Raw genomic sequence first — 25,418 nt, 5'->3', positions numbered from 1 at the left:
ACCCCCCCTTCCATCCACGGTAACCTAGGGCTCAGACCCGCCGTCCCCCAGGAATGGAGAATCCACACCTGAGTCAAGCTGGGAATCAGGCTTCAAGCCCTGTTGTTTTGCAGGCAGTGTAGATGCAGCTCCACTAGCATTGTCCACTAGGACTCTACCGAAAGCAACACCCAGGCTGACTTTCTTCCTTTCTCCATAGGCAAGTTTAGTGAACAGTTAGGTTTTCCCATACTGCACTGCGAACAAAGGGCTAGAGTGGCCATATTTTTGGAGAGCACGAAGCAGTCTGGGATATGGCTGGGTGGATCTGGGCTTGCGTAATGCAGTATAGATATTGGAGTTCTTAGCCTGGGGTCACAAATGAGTGTAGACACTTAAGCCTTAAGTTAACAAACCCAGTGTCCATTAACTCAAGTTCAGCTAATCCTGGGCTTACATTGCAGTGCAGACATCTGCTCTGAGGCCCACTAGGAACCATGTTACAGCAACTGTGCATGGCGCTCAGATACCACAGCAGTGGGTGACAGTATAAACCCTAACATAGATCTGGAGGAACTATACAAATGATAGCCAGCATGCTGACAATCACACTGTTTCTCCTGAATTAGAATGTATGGCTGGTGTAGCCATTGTCCAGATTAGCCTCAGCTTCCTTTCATTCTGTGATGGTATTTTTCCCCACTCTGAAAAGACACAAAGAGTTGGCATCTGGCCTAGTTACCACAGGTGGTCTTGAATTTGAGATTTATTTTAGTCCAGCCACATAGCACAACAGTGAGATGCCCTAACATCACAAAATTACCATCACACAGCTTACTTTTGGAGGTTTGCAGCTCTCATCTGTAGCAGAAGCATTTTGAGAGGTAAGGAAAGATTTCAGCAGCAGTCTCTTCAGAGGGCAGATCAGGACACCCATTCTTACTACTCTGTGCTCCTCAGCTGGAGAGGCCCCTGTGGGTAGCCTCTTCACCAACAAAGTCCATTTCCAAATGTCATACTAGTGTTTTTTTTTCCTCTTGATATCACTGTTGCTTCTCTGATGCTCTCATCTCTATCTTTTGCCACTAATTTCTATTGCTCCCAGATCCAGTCTAACTTCCCTTAAACTATCAGTCCCACCAACTACAGTAGAGTTGGATCGGAACCTTAGGACTTGTGTACACTGGCAATTTACAGTCCTGCAACCTTCTGGCTCGGGGTTTGAAAAAACACCCCCTGAGCGCAGCAAGTTTCAGCAGTGTAAAGCGACAGTGCACCAGTGCTGGTATCCATGCCCCTCGTAGGCGTAAACAACATGTAGAATTCCCATCATGTGGGAGGAGATACATTGTTATAAAGCTGTTATTTGATTTCATATTAGCAATGCTCCCTAAAATTCTCTGTTGTCGGTCCTGTCAGATCTGTTTTTCCAGGTTTCAGGCCACAAGAGATCCTGGGCAGTACTTGGCCAGAGCTCAGGGTAGAGGTCTGCTCCCTTCCATTGCCTGTCCTTTTTTGTACTACTCTGCTTCCCTTTTTAAGCCCCATCTTCAGTTTGTGCAAGCTCAAAAGCAAAAAGGTGATTACTTTCAAGCATGAATTATGGTGCCATGGAAGGAACAGTGCCTCTTTCCCAACATCTGTGAAGTTACTTTCCTTTGTAATGTGCTTTGAGTTCTATAGATGAAAAGAGCCAAGTATTTCATTAATAGGATGTTAACTGATGCATAAGAGGGTCTTTCACCTTCCATATTCAGTAGAGAAATGGAATTGCAGAATCTGACTGGCTCAGTGAATGTAGAATTCCTATATTATGCTTTGGAGAGGGGAAATGCAATCCAGTCCTCTGCTCCCCTAGCCCTCTGCACCCTCCCAGTTCCTTGCATATCTATATCCAGTGATCCCAGCTGTAACTTGTAGGGAAGAAAAAAAAAGTAGTTTGTTGGGAACAGAACTGTTGTTCTGCAGTTCCTTAACCAATTGCAGCATGTGATAGCAATGCAATATTGGGACAGACACATTAAACAATTGAAGGGGCAGAACATTGTTAAAGAACTGTGACTCATAGATTCCAAAGCCAAAAGAGACCATTGTGATCTAGACTGACCTCCTGTATAACGCAGGCCCTAGAACTTCCTCAAAATAAGTCCTCGTGCCAGAGCCGTCATGTCCATAGGGGTTGGCCCGGGCCCTGTGCTTCAGGGAGGCGGGGCGATAGGCAACTGCCACAGATCCTGCGCTTCAGGGAGACGAGCGGGGGCCTGGTGCTGGCAGCAGGGGTCAGGCCTGTGCCCTGCACTCACCAGCCCGGACATTTATTTCTTTTTCTTGCTTGCAGCCTCTCAGTCTCTGTGGTAGCAGCAGCAAGCGGCGCGGCCCCAGCCTGCTCCGCTCCGCTGGCTCCCGGTGTTGCCTGCTGCTGCAGGCTCCTAGCACCACCCCCCTCCCCCCAACCACTAGTGCCAGGGTAAGTTGACCCAGGCTGACCCTGACCTTCTGCCTCAGATGGACCCTTCCCTTTTCCGGCAGGATCCTCCACCAGCACAGGTGAGTGCCAGGTATTAGTCTCCATCATCCGTGGCCCAGCATTGGTGTCCCCCACACCTCCCCCTCCCACTGCTCTTTCTCCCCTCTCCCAGAACTGGGTGGGGTCCTCTAATGCCACCTCTAGGCCAGTGCCAGACCTTATGTCAAGATTCCTCCCCCACCCTGAACTCTAGGGTACAGATGTGGGGACCTGCATGAAAACCTCCTAAGCTTACTTTCACCAGCTTAGGTTAAAACTTCCCCAAGGTACAAATTAATTTTATCCTTTGTCCCTAGATCTCCACTGCCACCACCAAACTCTAACTGGGTTTATTGGGAAACATAGTTTGGACACGTCTTCCCCCCCCCCCCGAAATCCTCCCAACCCTTGCACCCCACTTCCTGGGAAAGGTTTGGTAAAAATCCTCACCAATTTGCATAGGTGACCACAGACCCAAACCCTTGGATCTGAGAACAATGAAAAAAGCATTCAGTTTTCTTACAAGAAGACTTTTAATAGAAGTAAAGAAATCCCCTCTGTAAAATCAGGATGGTAGATACCTTACAGGGTAATTAGATTCAAAACATAGAGAATCCCTCTAGGCAAAACCTTAAGCTACAAAAAAGGACACACAGACAGGAATAGTCATTCTATTCAGCACAGTTCCTTTCTCAGCCATTTAAAGAAATCATAATCTAACACATACCTAGCTAGATTACTTACTAAAAGTTCTAAGACTCCATTCCTGTTCTATCCCCGGCAAAAGCAGCATACAGACAGACACAGACCCTTTGTTTTTCTCCCTCCTCCCATACTTTTGAAAGTATCTTGTCTCCTCATTGGTCATTTTGGTCAGGTGCCAGCAAGGTTACCTTTAGCTTCTTAACCCTTTACAGGTGAGAGGATTTTTCCTCTGGCCAGGAGGGAAATACCTCGCCTGATGCATCCCAAGACCGCATTAGCTTTTTTCACGGCCACACCACATTGGTGGCTCAGTCATCCTGTGATCAATCAATACTCCAAGGTCCTTCTCCTCCTCCATTACTTCTAATTGATGCGTCCCCAGCTTCCAACTAAATTTCTTGTTATTAATCTCTAAATGCATGACCTTACACTTCTCACTATTAAATTTCATCCTATTACTATTACTCCACTTTACAAGGTCATCCAGATCTTCCTGTATGATATCCCGGTCTCTCTCTAAATTGGCAATACCTCCCAGCTTTGTATCATCTGCAAACTTTATTAGCACACTCCCACTTTTCGTGCCGAAGTCAGTAATGGAAAGATTAAAAAAGATTGGTCCCCAAACCGATCCCTGAGGAACTCCACTGGTAACCTCCTTCCAGCCTGTGAGTTCACCTTTCAGTATGACCCGCTGTAGTCTCCCTGTTAACCAGTTCCTTATCCACCTTTCAATATTCCTGTTGATCCCCATCTTTTCCAATTTAACTAATAATTCCCCATGTGGCACAGTATCAAACGCCTTACTGAAATCAAGGTAAATTAGATCCACAGTGTTTCCTTTGTCTAAAAAATCTGTTACTTTTTCAAAGAAGGAGATCAGGTTGGTTTGGCACGATCTACCTTTTGTAAAACCATCTTGTATTTTGTCTCATTTACCATTGACCTCAATGTCCTTAACTACTTTCTCCTTCAAAATTTTTTCCAAGAACTTGCATACTACAGATGTCAAATTAACAGGCCTGTAGTTACGCGGATCACTTTTTTCCCCTTTCTTAAAAATAGAAACTATGTTAGCAGTTCTCCAATCATACGGTACAACACCTGAGTTTACAGATTCATTAAAAATTCTTGCTAATGGGCTTGCAATTTCATGTGCCAATTCCTTTAATATTCTTGGATGAAGATTATCTGGGCCCCCCGATTTAGTCCCATTAAGATGTTAAGAGTTTCGCTTCTACCTCAGATATGGTAATATCTGCCTCCATATCCTCATTCCCATTTGTCATACTACCATTATCCCTAAGATCCTCTTTAGCCTTATTAAAGACTGAGGCAAAGTATTTGTTTAGGTATTGGGCCACGCCTGGATTATCCTTAACTTCCACTCCATCCTCAGTGTTTAGCGGTCCCACTTCTTCTTTCTTTGTTTTCTTCTTATTTATATGGCTATAGAACCTTTTACTATTGGTTTTAATTCCCTTTGCAAGGTCCAACTCTACTTGACTTTTAGCCTGTCTCACTTTATCCCTACATGTTCTGACTTCAACAAGGTAGCTTTCCTTGCTGATCCCTCCCATCTTCCACTCCCTGTATGCTTTATGCTTTTTCTTAATCACCTCTCTGAGATGCTTGGTCTACAATTCCTGCCTATGAATTTTTCCCCCTTTCTTAGGATGCAGGCTTCTGATAGCTTCTGCAGCTTTGACTTAAAATAATCTCAGGCCTCCTCTGCCTTTAGATCCATAAGTTCTTCAGTCCAATCCATTTCCCTAACTAATTTCCTTAATTTTTGAAAGTCAGCCCTTTTGAAATCAAAAACCCTAGTTGCAGATTTATTTTTGTTTATCTTTCCGTTCAGTTTGAAATGAATTAGCTCATGATCACTTGAACCAAGATTGTCCCCTGCAACCATTTCTTCTATGAGGTCCTCACTACTCACCAAAACCAAGTCTAAAATGGCATCCCCTCTAGTCGCTTCAGCAACTACTTGCTGAAGGAATCCATCAGCTGTCGCATCCAGGAAAATCTGAGCCCTATTACTAGCACTCGTCCTCTGGTCTGTATCTGGGAAGTTAAACTCTCCCATGATCACGCAGTTTCCATTAGTATTTACTTCATTAAAAACATTAAAGAGGGCTCTATCCATATCCAAATTGGATCCCAGCGGTCTATAGCACACCCCAAGCACGATCACAGGGGAGGCTCTAGTAGTTTTCTTCCCCAATGTGATTTTTGCCCAGACGGACTCTGTCTTATCCATTCCATCACTTCTTATTTCTTTACATTCTACCTCATCATTGATATACAATGCTACTCCACGACCTTTACCTTTATTTCGGTCTTTCCTAAACAGCACCTACCCTTCAATACCTGTAGTCCAGTCATGACAACTATTCCACCATGTTTCTGTTATCCCTATAATATCTGGTTTCACTTCCTGCACCAGTAGCTCTAGTTCCTCCATTTTGTTACCTAGGCTCCTTGCATTAGTGTACAAACATCTTAATTTTTGCTGTTTGGCCTCGCTCACATTCTGTACCCGATTAGGCACGGTCATTCTACAGCCAGTATGACCTATTAGACTGGTATCCACACTTTGTAATTATAAAAAACTACAATATAATAACAATTATACAGCGGGGTACTATCAATATTTAACCGGCAGCTAGCAGCTGCTCTTGAAGTTCACTGTAACCAGACTTCATCTGTATAAAAAATGTTAAGGGAGGTCCCATACAGGCTGATTTGCTCCAGCTCCTGTACCCCCCAGGGACAGCCCTGCCTAGAGCGTATCTTTTAGGAAAATATCCAATCTTGGTTTAAAAATGGTCAGTGATAGAGAATCCCCCGCAACCCTTTGTAAATTGTTCCAGTGGTGAATTAACTTAAAAATGTACATCTTATTTCCAGTCTGGATTGATGTATCTTAAACTTTCAACCATGGAATTGTGTTATACCTGGCTTTCTCTACTAGACTGAAGAATCCATTTATATATTTGTTCCTCATGCTGGTAGTAGTAGACTGTAATTGTCACCCCTTAAACTTCTTTGTTAAATGAAAAAGATAGTGCTCCTTAACTCTAATCACTATAAGGCATGTTTGCTAACACTTTAATCATTCTTGTGAGTCTTCTCTGAACCTTCTCCAAGTTATAAACATGCTTCTAGAATTGTGGACACCAGAACTAGACATAGTATTCCAGCAATCATCAGTGCCACAGACAGAAGTAAAATAACCCTCTCTACTCCTACTCAAGGTTTACCTGTTGATGCATCCAATGATCACATTCGCTCTTTCGGCCATACTATTGCACTGGAAGCTTATTCAGCTGATTATCCACCATGACCCCCAAAAGGTTTTCAGAGTCATGGCTTCTGAGGATATAGGTTCCCAACCTGTAAGTATGGCCTACAGTCTTTGTTCCTGGATGTATACATTTAGCTGCATTCAAATGCATATTGTTTGCATTAGTGACTCATTCTCTTCATTGTTTAGGATCACCACCAGTTATCCTGGGAGCTGGGTGGAACCTCAGTGAAATTGGACATGATAAGCTCCATTTGGAATAAGATAGCTAAAACAGTAGGACCACCACCCAAAACACAGGCCATGTGAGAGACTGGGGGCGAGGGTGAATGCAGATACTGTATCTATAATGGTCTGGGATCTGTGTAATAGGATTCCTTCGAAGTGCTACCTCTTCCTGGTACCCCTTTCCTCTCTGTTTCCCCTCAGGCTTTGTGTATCAGACCACCCCAAACTCTTAAATGGCAATGCTCTATGATGGACAAGACTGACCAGTAGGCAGTAATACCTTTAAGGGGTAGACTATCCCATCACCATACCCTAGAGCAGCACCATAATGTAGGACATTTCCTATATTGACAGTTTTTTCCATTGATAGTTAATTCATCTCTCCCAGAAGCAGCTAAGTCCACAGAAGAATTTTTCCACTGACCTAGCCGCATGTATAGTGGAGGTTAGATCAACTGAACTACAGCACTTAGGGTCCAAAATTTTGCACTGCACTGAGCAATCTTGCTAGGTGAATCTAATTTAAGTGTAGACTACTACTATGTTTAAGTAAAACAATACACATCTTGACCTTTTGTAGTTTTAATCCTTTTCTCTCAGATTGCTAACTTTTATGAATCAATAAAACTTTGTTTTGAAGAAAGCATTGTCACTATCTACCACCCTCATCTCTAAGAAGGAAGTATAAGGGAGGGCAAACTCTGGCTGCCAACTGCTGGTAAACAGGGATGCTATAATTGGGAGACTCACCATATAAGTAGGGTGAATCACAGATTATGGGTCTGGCCTTTAGAAGGATGGCTATGGAAAGAGTGAGCAAGGGGGTCACAGATATGGCTTACTTTGGAACAATGACACTATGTAAAAATAGAACAGTGATTTCCAGAAGGTAATTCACAAAATACTGGTACAATCTAGGATTTATTTAAACGTTGAGAATATTTGGCCACTGTTTACCACTATTCATTACTTTTGCCCTTGCACTTTAAATACACATTTCTGGGACACTGGCATTGCTGAATATAGGCTTAAATCAGCTGCAAAGGTTTTTTGTTTCCTTTAATAATGTCATTATTTCACTAATTCTGAATTCAGCATAAAATCCTCAAGGTTAGCCAGGACCTGAATTTCTAGTGGAAAACACAACTGAGGGGAAAAAACAAAACAAATTCCTTAAAAGAGCGAACTTTCAGTGTCTTCAGTATACATCATAAAACAGTAAAAGAAAAAGGTCACAAGCTCTTTTCGGGTCCTTCTCCCAACAGAACATCAAGCATGGTAAGTAGTACCTTTATTAGTGAGAAGGGCACTCATTTATGGCCTACTCCCGGTAACACTTTGTTCTTCTCAGTAGAGAACAGTGTCTGCTGGATCAGGCCCAGAAGCAGTTGTCTACACTAGAGAAATTTTCTCTGAACTTCCCACCATTGCTACAGCTGCTTCATCTCAGTCAGTGTTAGCAATGCTGATTTGCCATCTGACACCACTTAACGTTGTCATGTTTTCTATGGTTAAATAGATTTCACACCATGTAAGGGATATTTGAAAGCAGACAAGATTAAATAGTTTTAAATGCGAGTTGAGAAGAAATAGGAGATACATACTTGGTACATACATCAAGGAGCATGCTGCCTGAAATTCCATTGTCATGAGTCCTTGTTCAGTAAAAGCTGTGCACGTTTGAATTCTAACAGAAGAGATCCCCAGGTCACAAGAATGAACTCAATATGTACCGCCAATAACTAAAGTAATGATGGAAACAATCAACGAACGAAGCTTCACAACACAGCAAAATTAAGTTAGCAAGGTTTTTCATTTGGGATAAGGAGAGGGCATGCAGCAGTAACCTTTAAATGTTATACAGCACCCCCTACTGGTTAATCTGTGAAACTTTATTTTGACTTCAAAGATAACTCTTTACCTTTGTCAGATGAAAAGCATGGGTGCCATTTCAGATTTGGGGAATGGGGGGGGACTTCAACCATGATGCCAGGGGCTACTTAGGAACCTGAAAATTCTCAGAGATTTTTTGCGTGCGTGCGCAGATAGCTAATTTCTAAGTTGTCAGGAGCATTGTATTGAACTCCTATATAAAGAAAAAAAAAGTATGACCACCACTTAAAGCCATATTGTAAATTTATATGAAGTTTAGAACAGGCAGGTGATAATACAGCAAGATATTCCCAAGCCCTAACCTTGAGGTATCAGCTTTGGAGCCTTAACACATATCAGAAACACAAGCTTGATACTTCAAACACTCTTTAGTAGAGAGAAAAAAAAATTGCTTACCCCTGCAATTATTTTTAAATGCAGTGGAGGAGAGATCTGAAGCAACTCAGTGCACCTACTTAGTGGAAAAGTAGATGGAGATTTTAAGTATGAACAGGAATGTCAAATTGACAACTTGTTTAAAAAAAATACACAAAGTAGGGACATTTAAATAGCTTTAATCAAAAATAAAGGAGTCTTCATCCAAATCAAAGACACTTGGAATTGGAAGGTCTATTTAAAAGTCAAACTCCTGTTGGATCCCAACCATAACCCAGTGAGAATAATTAGTAGTAACCTCCAGGGCCTGAGCATGGAATCTCCGGTTATGAAGCTAAGTGATTTATTACTATTGTCTAGGTTACAGTTCAGACAAACTATATTTAAACCACATTACATAATAGTAAAGGGTTACTGTAATAATAGGCTACAAATAAAGACTTCTATCAATTAATGTTTTTCAAAGTATGTCACTGGAGGAAAATAAAGCTTTGCTTTCTGATCTAAATGAGCTAAACTTGCCAGTTATAACTTTGCTAACTTCAGTGGAATACTCAGACCAATATTGTTAATAAACAAAACAGTCTTCAAAGAGTCTCAAAATTATTTTACAAAAGTTTATTTCCTGTTTTCTAATAGCCTTGGAAAATATTAAAATCAAATTTCTTTCCCGCTATGTTTGATTTGTGTATTTCACTCAACTTAGCTAATGAAAACAGCTGTGTGCATTGCCTGTTTATGTATCTATCCTCTAGTTCTTTCACAATACCATAATTTCGAGTTGCAAACATGACATGGAGAATGTCTGAATGGGAACAAAAAACAGCTTTGTGTGTCTGTGTGTGTGCGCGCATGTGTATATATATATATAACATTTGTTAATGTTAGGTTTGGTATACAAATAATTTTAAGCAAACCTACAATATATATGGAGACTAGACTGATTTTTTTTAACTGACATCCTACCAAAGATATTGGTAGCAGTCTTAGGGGAAGGTGATTTATGCACCTCATTGAGTAGGGCATATTAGGGAATCTCCATTCTACACACCAACTTGCAAATTTCAGGCCTAATTCCCCCTTTCTAGTCCCATCTGACTGATGCCAGCAGGCTGGAATCAGTTCCCTAACTATCCTGCTTAGAAAGGTGTTCACCTCCTGACTTCCCAGTCAATGGCTCGACTTCACCACAAGAGCCTCCCAAATGCCAGAGAGGTTCAGCACTGCTTCTAGCCATCCCAAGGAGGCCAAGGATGAGTACCCTGAGCTGGTGTACCGGGGAGATACTGGCATTGCTTTGGCACCCCAAGTGCACCATACAGACACCACTGAATGAGGGATGGGGAGCGCCGGGTCATAGGGAGCATGAGAGCAATTGGAGCCCCACATAGGTCTCTTCACCCAGGAGAGCCCGAGGAACCCTGTGCCTGGGTTGACAGAGGTGCTTCCACAAGTGCAAAGCTGGCTTGGCTGCGAAGTACCAGGCTCTCTCTGTACTGAGCCAACCAGGGAGACGCCCCCTTGGCCACACCACTGGCCAGACTTCTACCTTTTTCAGAGGACTCCTTAAGGTGTAATGCTCCTGTGTGTACAAGTGGCCTCTTTCCCCAGAGGCTCCAGATGCATGGCTCAAGCTGACTACCTGCAGCTGGAACCAAGCGGGACCAGCCAGAGCTCAACTTGCTCAACTCCCCACGTGCCAACAGGCCCAGCCCCACTAAGCCATGGCAGGGGCAGCACAGGAGGAAACATGTTGCAGCTGCCTCCCAGTGCTGCTTCCCACCAGGCAACTGCAGCCATAAATGTGGTCTGGGAAGGCACGGGTGGGGCACTGCCTGGAGTCACCTTGCTCTTCATATGCCTCCTTATGCCCTAGTATGTGAGGGAGAGGAGTATGCTGTCCGAGGAAGTTGACAGATCTGTGACTTCTGAATTTGCATGTAAAATTATCGGATATGAAATAAAACTTGGGGGGCAAGTGCCCTCCCCTCCTCTGTAAATGGTGCCCCTACATAAAAGCAGCTTCAAAAGAAAAAGGAGTAGGAATGAAAGGCTTTAAGTATGTTAGTTAAAATGACATGTTTAATTCAAAAAAATCCACTTGAATATCCTAATTGATAGAATACCTGAGTAGACTTGCAGTTTAAAAACCAAAAAAACCCCAACCCTGACATTTCCTCATCAGATAACTACTCATTTTGTTTACACACTTAAAAATGTTTTACCTATTTCAAGTCCACATTAATGGAACAACAAGCTTTTATGCATACAATAGCGTCCTATCTCTCTCAAATTAGGCACTCCAAAAATATTAAGTGACAATTTAACCATACATCAAACATTCTTTAAGGAGCTCCCTACAGTTAGTGTGTGGTTTCAGATGAGGAATTTATAATAAAAGTACAAACAAGTTAGTTTCTAGTAAGTCTGCAGTTTATTTTACATTGTTTTTAAAAGTCATACTTACGGTAACATACGCATTGCATCCTGCTCAGAAAGTAGAATTTACAAAAGAATTTCAAGAGAAGTGGATTAGTGTTTAAAAAGCGCTCTACAATACAAATATGTAAACAAGTTGACAGTAATTTAATATAACAATAAAAAAAGTTAAAGCTTTTATTTCATTATTTTTAAAGCTACTATATCTTTAGTCTCAGTGCAGACTAAATTGGGGGTTCTTGTAGCATTGCAGAATGCAAGTTCTTGAAAATGTTACAATAGTCCCTTCACAAACATGCATCCTTTACAGAAAAAATATTTTCAAAAAATACTGAAGTCCCAACTGATAAAATCAAAATAAAAAAATATAAAATGCATCTAGTCATGAAATCACTGCTAAATACTTTAACATTTACCTTGTCATTCTGTAAACCAAATTTTTCAGTTTTTCCTATAGTGCTTATCAACTTAAGTTCATTTATGTTTGAGAGGTGTTCAAGATATCCGGTCATCTGATAGGCAGGGAAGTAACAAATAAAATAGTCTACACTGGTAATTGCTTTGCTTTCATGGTTTGCATTAAGTTTTTCAAAGACGCTTATCAACAGTTCACTCTTTAGACTTCTATTAGTGTTTGTACATGTGACCAAGATGAATCCATTAAACATTAATACAAAGTTCAAACATTTTCCAAAATGTATGTTGCTTCTCTGGCTAATCTTGTTTCATCTGGTTTTCAAATCTTGCATAAATTGTGATTTTAAGTAACTAACATTACAAATACTGTAGATGGCAGACAAGTCCAGAGTTCCCTGAAAATGCTTTCTTCTTTATACCATATTTGGGTTATTCTGTTTATAGATTTTAATTTGCATATTGATAGAATAAAGTGCTAGTTTCCTCAGAAGTGGACTTAGATTTCTCAAAAAATGTTAAATAAAAATGTAATAGCTAGAACTGTACAGATCATGTTCAACATTACTCAAACCAAATCCGCAAGATACTCTGCCACCAATGTTTGAAAGACTGCACAATATTTCAGATAATTGGTTGACACAGTTTATCTAGCATGGTAACAGGACAGCCAATAAATAGGTATAGTTTGGTTAAACAATGACTAACAGGACAACGAGCCTACACTTTTGAAGAGTGTAAACTCAAGGAGTGAGAAATTTACCACTGAGTCATGATTAAAAAAAGATTAATTTAACAGAGAAGCATAGGCTGTCAGGAATGACTAGGTAGTGAAAGCTGTTAGATTGAAAAACAGTCTGACAGGAAACAGTCTGAAACAATTCAAATTAGATAGAACAGCATGCAAATACCTTAATTAACATGGGGCTAAGGTTGCCAGCATCCCCATCCTGTAATTCTCATCCCCTTCCAGGATAATTTAATTTCCAGAACTCAAACATAGGAAAACCAGGAATGCAGACAATCGGCTTCTGTTCAGCAGCACAGCACAATGAGTTACTCAGGGCACATCTGCACTACAGACTTAAGTTGACCAAAGTCTGTAAGTTGACTTAACATAGAAAAATTACCATGGTGGCTGATGTCCACACTACCCTCCTTCTGTCAGTGGTGCGCACCTTCACTTGGAGCACTTCCACCAACTGAAGAGGGGCAGTGTGGGGAGCTGAGCCAGGGAGCCTAGCTGCCCCCGGGCTCTCAGCTGGGAGCAGGGAGCAGCTGCCCAGCTTTTCGCCTATCCGCTCACGACTGAGAGCCGGGGCCAGGCTTCTTCGCTCCCTGAGTGGGGAGCAGGGAGGCCCAGGCAAGAGCCAGGCTTTCTTGTCAATTTCACGGCCCAGCATGGAGCCATGAAATTGACAAGACAGCCAACAGCACATGTAAGTAATCCAGTGTCTACACAGGGATTGTGTTGCCCTAACTACACGGACATAAGTGCTATGCCTCTCATGGAGGTGGTATTACTATGTCAGTGTAGTAGGGCACTTACATCGGCAGAACAGGGCTGTAGCGTGTACACTGACATAATTAGGTTGATGTAAGCTGCCTTAGGTCGACTTAACTGTATAACATAGCCCAGGCCTCAGATGAGCAAACCCCACATCACTCTGCGTTGAGTGAGACTATGAACACAGCTAAAGTACCTTCTTACTGAAGTGCTAAACACAAAATGCTCATTCAGTGGTGTAGTGCTAATCAAGTTCTGTTGCAAGTGCAATATGTTATTAAAGTATTTAAATAAGAGGAAGCAAATATGGTAGAAAAGTGACTGAGCCATACTAAGAAAGAGGAGTGAGTAGCAAAACACTGAGAATGGGATGAGAGAGAGGCAAAAAAAAGAAAGTGTACCCCCACTACATTTTGTATCTTCAATGGAATAATTATTGGGCCACAAGACCACTTTATTATAATATAAATGTCTGGCTAAATCCTTTTATGGTTGAGATTTTCAAACCAATGTGTCTAAACGTCTGTAGAGATACCTGAATTACAGAAGAAATGCTGCAAAAATGATCTGTGAAGTTACTGAGCTTGGCAAGTCAAGTAAGCCACAGAGAAACCAACCTTAATGGTACCATGTGTAACAGACTATGTGTCATGCATATGGCTGTGCAAGTGTGTTTCAGAGTCTAAGCTTTAATTTAAAAAAGTCTCTAGCCCTTAAAATTGCAAAGACCTTAAAATGTGAAGAGGATGTGAACTGATGGAGTAATTATGTGTGCGTAGGGAGACCACCTGAAACTTCAAATTTGAAAAGTGAGAATTGCCCCATTCCTCTACAAGGAATGTTAATGATGCCTAATGAGAACACCTTTACAACTATCATGTTATCAGAAAATGAAAGCTAATGTTAGCAATTATTGGTGGGTTACAGTAGCAAATATTAGAGTAATGAGATGGGGAAATGAGGAATTCAAATATCAGTCTTTCCAAGTTTAAAGTCACCTCTGCCCATCCAAAGAAGGGACAGGGAAAGATGCACTTCCTCCAACTACGAAAGCCTCAACTGATTCCTGTGTCTTCCCAAGTGTCACAAGGCATGAACATCCCCTCCTACCCTTTTGTTTGGACAACCAGCCTTAACATGCCACAACAGTTACAAGGTTTCAATACAAAAATATGCAGCATACTGAAAGTTTGGGCCTGGTATTAGATCAACTGAATTTATCAAAATAAAGGCTACTATGTTAGCTAGACTAGGATAACCGAGAGAAAGAAAGGATTTAGGAAGGTGGTCAAAAGGAAATCAAAAGGCCCCTGCTGCATGATTTAAGTCTAATGGTCAGCAAAGGACACAAAGCCCAGCCGATGGTGCTCAGATACCATGGCAATAGGAATGGTATAAGAACCTAAGTAGAACAGAATGGCAGAACAAGTCTCTAACAAAAACTGTTGCCCAAGTATGTAAGGAAAGAGACTTTACCCCCTTTATAAAATTGGGACCAGTAACCTCAGTTCTATTTGGTAGCATGACACTGACATCAGTGGTACTATACTCATTTGGGAGAGGGTGGATGTCATCTGGTATGTCACTGAAACTTTTAGTAAAGCTGTGTGAATCTTAGCCCTTTTAGTCCCTTATGGAATGTTACTGGTACCAACTGAAGCGTTTCTGAAACTCCCTTTGCACAATACTCCCACTGTTCCCATCAGTATTGTCACTCTTGTCTATAAAGCTGTGTCTACAGTAATTTCACCTAAATTCCTATAGTTGCAGCCCAACTGATTGTAAGACTAATGTAAACCAGCCCTCATTTTCAACTGTGTCATTTAACTCTGATCAGATGAACTACATGCCACTGTACTGAGAATGCCAGCAGCTGTCCCAAAAGATGCTCACACTAGTGGAGCTGCTCTGCTGGCAGTTACAGTAGGAATAAGAAAAATTCTAGCTAAAACAAGTAGGCTGCACTGGGCCAGTAGAGGGGGTTGCTACTGAATGGGGGAGTGAGGGGTTCCAGAAAGAAATGTGATTTTACTGCCCTCTTACAGTCTCTACTTGCTATATTTCTCTCGTATCTGGGAGAAGGTGCAGGGCAGGAAGTTTTTGGAAGTGATCCTATGACATACCTTCCTTTAAATTGAGAGAGTGACACTTCTGTCAACACTCAATACATTTTAAATTCCATTTAATTTTTAAACATCGTATTTTCCTTCCATCCCTACTGGCTACAGAGATATTTGTATAAAAAACTCACAATAGTATTTTCCTTCTATCCCTATTGGTTAGAGATATTTGTATAAAGGATTTTTAAAATTAAATAAAATCATGATGTCAATTGGGTTACAACATTCCTGACTGAATCAGCAAGAAGACAGTCTTGAAAAGAGCTATTTATACACAAATATCTTAACTTCAGGAATAATGAAAAGTATATATCTTAAACATTTGTCAGAACTCAAGTTTGATATCTAAAAGCTATTCTGAAAAAGAATATTGTAAAATAAGCCTTAGCAAAAACCTATAATCTAGGGCCTGAACAGTCCATCAGATGTGACTGCATTACTCCCATTCATTTCAATGGCAGTTGTACCACACAACTGATAAGTTGATCATATCCCCGATATCTAGCAGATGCTGCAAATTTGTATCTACCACAATTTAAAATTGAGAACTGGCTATTAGTCATAAATCACTTTACATCTGAATGTGCTGGAGAAAGTACTCCTCCTAAAACACAAAAGGCACCTGATGAAATTCTTTAAAGGTTAGTAGCAGTTATCTACAGCATCTTCCGTGTGCTTAAGTAACCAAGAGTAAGATGTGGTAATACAAGGATTAAATTGCTGCCATTTAAAAATACATTGGTGAAATCTGATTTTTTTTTAAAATCACTAACATTACATGGTTACTGTTTTACAGCTGTAGAAGTATGCAAAACCGTTGTACAGATATCAAAGTGCACCTATTAATATTTAAAATATTAGGAAATAAGGTGTAAAAAGTTCTTTTAAGGACATACCAAATATAATTGGCTTTTCCTTTTTCCTTTCCCCACCTTCATTCAACTGTCCTCTAAAACTGTACATTTTTACACAATTATGAAAGCTTTTTCAGGAATCCTGGTTTAGAAACAAATTCAAGTATACCTATTTTTGCATTGTAAACTAGGAAACACTATGGGCTTAAGTTTTGTAAGAGCTCAACACCACCAAGTTCAACTGATGTTAATGGAATTTGCAGCTGTTCAGTTACCTTTGAGAAAAATCAGGCTTCGTTTCTGGCATTCATTAAATTCTTACAAAGTTTAATGAGTGCAGAAACCTAGGATTTTTCCTAGCCACATTTAACTATCAAGTCAAAATGATCATAGAATCATCGAATCTCAGGGTTGGAAGGGACCTCAGGAGGTCATCTAGTCCAACCCCCTGCTCAAAGCAGGACCAATCCCCAATTTTTGCCCCAGATCCCTAAATGGCCCCCTCAAGGGCTCACAACCCTGGGTGTAGCAGGCCAATGCTCAAACACTGAGCTATCCCTCCCTCCCATGATAAGCTATTAAAGATTAGAAGCATTTTATACAGCTATTTAGACTGATAAAAATTAGTCCTACCACCATGCTTAAAGTTTTTATATATACACACAAATCCTGAACACATGATGTGCGAAGTAAAGTTACTTGTAGTACAGCAGTTTGTCTTTAAAGTGTAGTACACTTAAAAATACACCGTAGGCCTCTTCTTTACTTTATATTTTAATGAGCCGTACCGTATCTGAAAGAGAAAGTGGCATTAGAAATCAAGTGTTACCATTTAAGTTGCATAAAAATTACCAAGACAAAAGGTGATTTTTTTAAAAAAACAAACATTTGTTATGATTCAACTTCAGCATATTTCAATTCAGTTGCCACAACCAGGTATTAAATAGGATTAGACCACTTGATACAGGACTAGATTAAATAAATTCATCCAGCTATCACAGGGGCGGGCAAACGTTTTGGCCTGATGGCCACATCGGGTTTCCAAAATTGTATGGAGGGCTGGTTAGGGGAGGCTGTCTCCCCGCAAACAGCCAGGTGTGGCCCAGCCCTGGCCTCCTATCTGACCCCCCTGCTTCTCACCCCCGATGGCTGCCCTGGGACTCCTGCCTCACCCAACCCCCCCGTCCCCTGACAGCCCCCTGGGACTCCTGCTCCATCCACCACCTCTGGACTCCCCATTCCTGACTGCCCCCCCCAGGACCCCTGCCCTATCCAACCCCCGTTCCCTGCCCTCTGACCACCCCGACCCCTATCCACACCCCGGCCCCCTGACCACAGCCCCCAAACTCCCCTGCCCTCTATCCAACCCCCCGGTCCCCTTACCGCACTGCCTGGAGCACTGGTGGCTGGCGGTGCTACAGCCACGCTGCCCAGAGTGCCAGGTCAGGCTGCGGCTCTGCAACTGCGCTGCCCGGCCGCCCAGAGCATTGCGCCGACGGCACAGCGCACTGAGGCTGCGGGGGAAGGGGAACAGTAGGGGAGGGGCCAGGGACTATCCTCGCAGGCCAGGAGCTCAGGCGCCGGGCAGGAGGGTCCCCACAGCCCAGATGTGGCCCGCAGGCCATAGTTTGCCCACTTCTGAGCTATCATGACAGGGACTGAACATGTTACTTGTTAAGATCTTACAGCAGTCATGAAATTCCCAGAGAGTGGTTTACAGAATGTGCCCTTCTGCCCAGGAGCCTCTTGTATGGGATTCTGATAGTACAAAACAGAACTTATATATATAGGGTTACTAGGAAGTTGTCTGAGGAGGCAGGATGCCAGTACCCAGCTGTTTATCTCGCCTGATTCCACCAATGCTATTACATGCCTTACCCAAGGTTAGGTAGAGGTTGGGGCATAGAGGACTAGCTGATTGAAAGTCAGCAAGACCAAGATATATTGGCAGGCTGGAGAAGTAACCAGAATATATACCCTCTTACTTGTGGTTATGTACTGGCCATCTAATATTAAAATTCATTGCCTGGTGACACTGCTGGACGCCCAGCTGATGTTACATAGCCATCCAGTAGCGAGAATATTTATTTCAGCTACAGCTGGCTTGAAACATGGAGCCATTTGTTTTGTATAAAGAACCTGCTGTTGCCATCCATGCATCTGTTACCTCCAACTCAGATTATTGCAGCAGGCTTTACTTGGAGCTTCATCTTAAATAAACTCAGAAGCTAAAGTGTAAAATGGCATAGTCCATAGCAGCTCACTCGGTAAAAAGGTATTTGGAAACACAATGCCAGTACTCTAGGATCGCTCTGGCTGCATCTTGATTTCCAGACAGAATTTAGAGTGATGTTCTGAGTTACAAAGCCCTAAATTACCTGGGATGTGTATATGTGAGAGACTGCCTTTCCCCCTTTTGTTCTGGTGCTCGAGCATGAGACGGGGCTGTCAGCCAGGCATTCTCCATGAGGGGCCCTCAGCTTAGAAAGCTACTCTTTCCCTTTCCCACCTCCATTTGCATCTAGAACAGGCCAAAATTTGTTGACCTTCAGGATGTGCTGAAAAACCCAGACTTCTGAATGGCAGAAATGTTGTTGTGAAGAGGGCTGCCATGTGTGTTTACGTTGCAGTATTACTGGTTTGTAATTTGTTTGATGATGCTCCTGGTTTCCCATTGTATCTTTAAATCTGTGTGAAGAGCATGTAGAGCCCTACATAGGATCTTTTTTTCCCTCTTTGCGTTATAAATCGAAGTACAGTGTTTATTGGCACTTGTTCAAAGTATCCATAGGATACAACAAAAATGTGAATGGTCCTATCCCTTATAGGATCCCTGTATGCATAGTGAGGGGCTGTATTGGTGTATCAACCACACCTCAAGTGAGATGTCATGACAGTAGGCTCCCTCCCTCCAAGCTGTTTCTAGACTCTGGGCCTGTAGTTCCACCATTACTATGATAATTACACATTTGAGAGATGATGCTCAGAGATAAAGAGCTTAATCTCTTTTATTCAATTATATTTATATGTTCAGTAAGTTTTTTCCCTTTGTCTTGTATAGTTGACGAGCTTATTCTTCTCTCGTTTCCCTTTAGAAGACAAACAGGAGTGGTGGCTTTTTGGAACGTAAGTACACTTGTGTTCCACATTCCACTTACAATTTAGAACCACCCTATGTCCTTTATAAATAAAATATTCTGATCTCTTGGACTATTATATTTGCAAATTACATTGTTATTAATGGAATGCAATACTTTCAAGTAAAACGCTGCACTTACCTCTTTATGACCTTTAATACTTTTCACAGATTTCATGCTTTGTGATCGTCGGAGACCCTTCTGAGCAAACAACTCATCTTCTGAATGAGTCCCCTCCATTTCCTCATCTGTTTTATCATCTCCAGAATCTTTTTTCAATGGAATTCTGTAACCTAAAATAAAGCACATCAGGCAAAAGTTTGTATGCCATAAGTCTGTATAAATAGCGGTAGCACAAACTTTAAAGTAAGTATTTGTAGGGAGTGCAAATGAGGACATTCAGGAAAGTTAAAGCTGTTTCTTAACTCAGGTGCTATAAGAGCTTTTCAATTTATTGAATTTTGCTGAAAAAACATGAAAATTTAGTCCATTTTAGCATGTACATTCTTTATTCATCTAAAACACAAATCATAGCTATGTGGAAAATCCATCAATTGCCATCTGTTTCAAGATAGGAGGGCAAACAATAGTACACTATAAAAATGTCAGGCAGCGCAAAAGCCATTCATTGGCCCTTAAAACTAATCCTTAAAACTATGCTGGCCATGATACAGTGATCTCCTTTAAGTTGTCTCCACTGGCAGTGTAATTGTTTATATAGTGAAAATCAAAGCTACCCTACTACCATTTGCTGTTTTCCTGGAGGAGTTTTCTTGAGTCATTGCAGTTTGGGATTAACACCAAATACTGCACACACATGGCAAGTACAGAGCTACCTTTTAAGAAATACTTGAAGTTTCAAATCAGTTTTTTTTATTGCTGTTTTAAGGAGACATTTTTTAAATGAGCTATTTCAATTTTCAGATAAAAAAATCCTTTATGTAGCACATCCTGAATAGAGAAAAACCTACCATGGTTAAATGACAAGGTTCCAGAGATTGTTCAAGACAGACAGACAGGTAATCTTAAGAAAATGGAAATGCAGTCCTAATAAAGCCAATAGAAAGCAGCGTAAACTATGGCAGGCAAAAAGTAAGATGGAAGGTAGAAGGGCTACGATAGAACTTGAATAGTCAAAAATATAAAAGAAGAAATTATGTCAGGAAAAACAAATAGTTACCTACCTTTTCGTTACTGTTGTTCTTTGAGATGTGTTGCTTATATCCATTCCAAGTGGATGTGTGCGTGCCACGTGCACAGTCATCAGAAGGTTTCCCCTAGCGGTACCAGTCAGGTCAGCTTAGATGTCCCCTGGAGTCACGTTGTCATGGTGCCGCATATAGGTAGGTCCCTGCCAACCTGCTGCCTCCTCAGTTCCTTCTTGTCGGAGGCTCCAACAGAGGGGAAAGCGGGTGGGTCTTGGAATGGAAACAAGCAACATATCTCGAAGAATAACCGTTACAAAAAGGTAAGTTGTGTTTTCTTCGAGTGCTGCTTCATGTCGATTCCAAGCAGGTGACTCCCAAGCAGACTGTCAGAGGAGGGTCGGAGCTCATGGATTCGCTGAAAAAGTACCCTTCTGACAAAAACAGAATCATCCCTGGCATGCTGGATGAAAGCTGTATCGTCCCTGGGATGCTGGCATAATGCAAAGTGAATGTGTGGATTGACGGCCAGGTTGCTGCCCTGCGCACATCTCCTGCATAGAGACTTATGCCAGGAATGCGGCCGAGGAGGCCTGCGTCCTTGTGGAATGCGCTGTTAGCGCTGGGACTGGCACTTTCACCAGGTCTTAAGCTCAAATGCAGAACGTGATCCATGATGAAATTCTTTGGGATGATACAGGGAGACCCTTCATCCTGTCTGCTAGAGCGGCAAAGAGCTGGTTAGACTTTTGGAACTGTTGGGTCCTTTCAGCATAGAAAGCCAGTGCCTGCCTGACATCCAGAGAGTAGAGCCTTTGTTCCCAACTGTAAGCATGTAAAACACTGGGAGGAAGATGTCCTGACTTGCGTGAAACTGAGGTACTACTTTTGGCAGGAAGGCTCGGTGAGGCTGCAACTAGATCTTGTCTTTATAGAATGCCATATATGGAGGCTCGAATGTCAAGGCCTTGAGCTCAGACACCCTCCTGGCTGAAGTTATCACTATCAGGAATGCTACTTTCCACAAGGAGGTAGAGGAGCGAGCATGTTGCTAAGGGCTCAAAGGGAGGTCCCATTAATCTGGAGAGCACCAAGTTAAGGTCCCATACTGATATCAGATGGAAGACTGGAGCATATAACCTGTCTAGGCCCTTGAGAAAATGACCTACCATCGGACCTATCAAAGATCGATCAACCGTCCACCCCGGGTGGAACTCCGAGATGGCTGCCAGATGAACCTTTAAGGATGACACCAGACCTGACTGCTTCAAGTACAACAGACAGTCCAAGATGAAGGGTATTGATGCTTGAATCGGAGATGTGCCCTTTTGTGTCACACAAATCGAAAATCTCTTCCACTTGGCTAAGTAGCTCTAATAGACAGCTTTTGGCTGCCAAGAAGGACCTCCCCGACAGATGCTGAGCATGCCAACTCCATGTGGTTTAGCCAGGAAACTTCCACGCTGTGAGGTGGAAAAACTTGAGGTCGGGACGCTGGAGGCAACTGTGGTCTTGAGTGATGAGGTCCAGGACCTATGGCAGGGTGATCGGAGAGGCTACTGACAGTTCCAAGAGTGTTGTACACCAGTGTTGGAAGGGCCAGGCCAGTGCTATCAGGATGACTGATGCTGTCTCTTCTGACCTGGAGCAGGATCTTGTGAATGAGTGTGTGTGGCGGAAGACATGCATAGAACAGACAGTCCTTCCACGGTGTCCGCATTTGAGCCTGGGCTGTGATTCAGGAAGGAGCAAAACTGCTGACACTTCCTGTTCAGTTTCATCGCAAACAGGTCCACCTGAGGAATTCCCCACCATTGGAAGATGCTGTTCACAATGTCCGGGCGAATCAACCACTTTTGGCCTTGGAAGGATCTGCTGAGGTGGTCCATCAGCTCATTCTAGGATCCCCGAAGTTAAGACACCTCTAGGTGTATTGAGTGAGCTATGCAGAAGTCCCATAGCTGAGGGCTTCCTGACATAAGGGAGAAGAGAGCTCCACCCTGTCTCTTTTATATAGAACAAAGATCGGTGTTGTATTGTCCATCATAACTGATACACACCTGCCCTCCAGGTGGGATTGGAAGGTTTGATAGGCTAAGCGAACCGGTCTCAGCTCTCTGACATTGATATGGAGTGAGTTCTTCTTGAGACCAGAAGCCTTGTATCCTGAGGGCCCCTAGATGCACATCCCATCCCAACATTGAAGCATCCGTGGCCAGCGACATCGATGGTTACCACCTGGAGAAGGGCACTCCTGCACAACTGCCTGAGGGTTGAGCCACCACTGGACGGATTTAACAACCTGAGTAGAAAGCGAGACTACCCTGTCCAAGCTGTCCCTGCTTGGACAGCATACTGAAGCCAGCCATATGTGCAAGTGGCCATGTTACTGAGCAGCTTCAAGCAGCTCGGTGCTGTCGTGGTGGGGAAAACGCTGAGTCTCCTCTATGATGGGACACATGAAAGCGCAACTCTGGCAGGAATGCCCTGGCTTGGGTGGAGTCTAGGCCTGCTCCTATAAACTCTATCCTTTGGTTTGGGGATAGGGTGTACTTGGGCATATCCAGCAATAAACCCAGACATTTGAAGGTCAGTTGCATCAGATGTACATGTGCCTCTACTTGAGCCCTGATGTGGCCCTTGACAAGCCAGTCAATGAGACACAGGAACACCTGTACCTGCCGTCTTCTCAGGAAGGCGGCCACGACTGTCACACATTTGGTGAACACCTGAGGGGCCACTGACAGGCCGAAGGGAAGGACTGTAAACTGTACAATTCACTACAAACCTGAGAAAGTCTCTGGGATGGGACTATCAATACGTGCAAGTATGTGTCCTTCAAGTTCAGGGTGGCATACCAGCCCCCTGGATCCGGGGAGGGGATGATGGTAGCCAAAGAGATCATGCTGAACTTCCATTTCTTCATGAATCTGTCGAGAATGGGTCTCAGACCCTCTTTGGCTTTGGGGTTCAAGAAATATTGGGAGTAAAAACCCTTGCCCCTTAGGTCCTGAAGGACCTCCTCTACCACTCCTGAGACTGGGAGCCTTTGCACCTCCTGCATGAGATTGTTTGTGAGAAGAGTCCCTGAAGAGGGACATGGAAGGGGGATGGGAAGGAGGGGAGAAGCAGAATTGGAGAGAATAGCCCATGTCTACGGTGCAGAGAAAACTCAGCATTCTGAGGTTATCTGGACCCACACAGGATAGAAGGGGGATAGACTGTTCAGAAAACAGGGAGAAGGATCCAGTGACTGGACTGGTGCATCGCCCCTGGGCACACCATCGAAGAGGCATGCTTGGAACCGGAGGACTGCCTCTTCAAGCCCTGGCCTTGATTGATCTGTTATTCCTTCCCTGCTTCCTGGAGAAGTCCTGCTTAGGCTGGGGAGGACAGGAATGCGGGGGAGGTTGGGCCTTAACATGCTTTCTCTGGGTAGCCGGGGTGTATGCAGTCCCAGGGATTTAAATGTAACCCTTGCATCCTTTAGGCTATGGAGTTTGGAGTCCTTCTGCTCCGAAAACAACCCCGAGCCATCAAAAGAACAGGTCTTGGATTGTCTGGGGAACCTTTGGGAGGAGGCCTGACAGCTGAAGCCACAAACTTCTCATGGCTATGGCGGAGGACATGATTCACGTGGCTGAGTCAGTTGCATACAGGGAGACCTGCAATGAGGTCCTTGCCCCTGACTTGCTCTCCTCCACCGCAGCTGCAAACTCTGTTCTAGAGTCTGTAGGGATCAGCTCCTTAAACTTCGTCATGCTATCCTATGAATTGAAATTCTAGCAGCTCAAGGTTGCTTGCTGGTTAGCAATCTGAAGCTGGAGTCCGCACTCCCACCCCTGGTGGAGTACACCTTTCTGCTGAAGAGGTCCAGCTTCTTCGAGTCCTTGGATTTTGGAGTTGGGCCCTGCTGCCCCTATCTTTCTCTCATTCGCAGCTGCTACCACCAGTGACCTCAGATGTTGATGAATAAAAAGGTATTCGTACTCTTTTGAAAGTACAAAAGATTTCCTTTCTATCCATTTAGCTGTACGTGGGATAGAGGCATAAGTCTGCCACAAGGTCTTAGTGGTGGCCTGGATAGTTTTTATGAGGGGTAATGCCACCCTTGAGGGCCCCTTGGTGCTAAGACGTTCACCATGGGGTCCACTGACTTGACCACTTCCTCGGCCTGGAGACCCATGTTTTGGGCCACCCTGTGCAACAGCTCCATGGGCTCAATTGTCAATGGGGGTGGGAGGGTAGCGCAAAAAGACCACCACCTCTCCACTGCCTCATCGGCAGGACGATGACAAGGATACCCTGGGCATTACCGGGCCCTTCTGACCCCCAGCTTTCATCCTGCACAGTGCCCTGTTTGGTGCTGGGAATGGTCTCAGTGCCGGCATCTGCACAGGCATCTTCTTCAAGGTCCAAAGCTGTCTTTGTGCCTCATGGTAGGAGAAGGTCCCGGGGCGGTTAAAGGGCATGCCCTTCTGAAGCGACAGACTGGGAGCCCCTGGAATACGTACCCTGGGCCTGATGGTATGCCCACGGGGTCCAGAATGGCCATTCCTTGGGCCTCTGCCACTGCACCGGCCACGGTACCATGGTGGGTGGCTTGACCTTCCTATAGTGGCGCCATTCTGAACTTTGCTGGCCACGCCTTGAGTATTAAGACTCTGCCTCGGAGTCCAGTGAGTGACTCCAAGCACAGACACCACAGCAGTGCCAAGTGGGACAGTGCTGGGGAACGGTGCTGGGGGGCAGGAAGAGGAAAGAAGGCGTGCGGTGCTCCATCACTGCTGGCTTGCCCCTGGATGG

At 43.4% G+C, this 25,418-nt stretch overlaps 1 protein-coding gene across 1 annotated transcript in view; it reads right to left on the bottom strand.

Annotated features, from left to right (window-relative positions):
* Nucleotides 1-11,411: 11,411 nt before the first annotated feature.
* REEP3 (receptor accessory protein 3) overlaps nucleotides 11,412-25,418 on the bottom strand; it is a 56,417-nt gene continuing 42,410 nt past the window's right edge. Inside the window, exons 7-8 of the mRNA XM_048856076.2 lie at nucleotides 19,609-19,760; nucleotides 11,412-17,123 (exon numbers count right to left, since the gene is read on the bottom strand). Of these exons, the coding sequence (XP_048712033.1) occupies nucleotides 17,067-17,123; nucleotides 19,609-19,760 (209 nt within the window). The 3' untranslated portion in view covers nucleotides 11,412-17,066. The remainder of the gene's footprint in view (nucleotides 17,124-19,608; nucleotides 19,761-25,418) is intronic.

Source organism: Caretta caretta, chromosome 7 (assembly GCF_965140235.1).
Source record: "Caretta caretta isolate rCarCar2 chromosome 7, rCarCar1.hap1, whole genome shotgun sequence".
Classification (NCBI taxonomy): Eukaryota; Metazoa; Chordata; order Testudines; family Cheloniidae; genus Caretta; species Caretta caretta.
The sequence above is the reverse complement of the archived record's forward strand: the minus strand, read 5'-3'. Positions and strand labels throughout refer to the sequence as shown.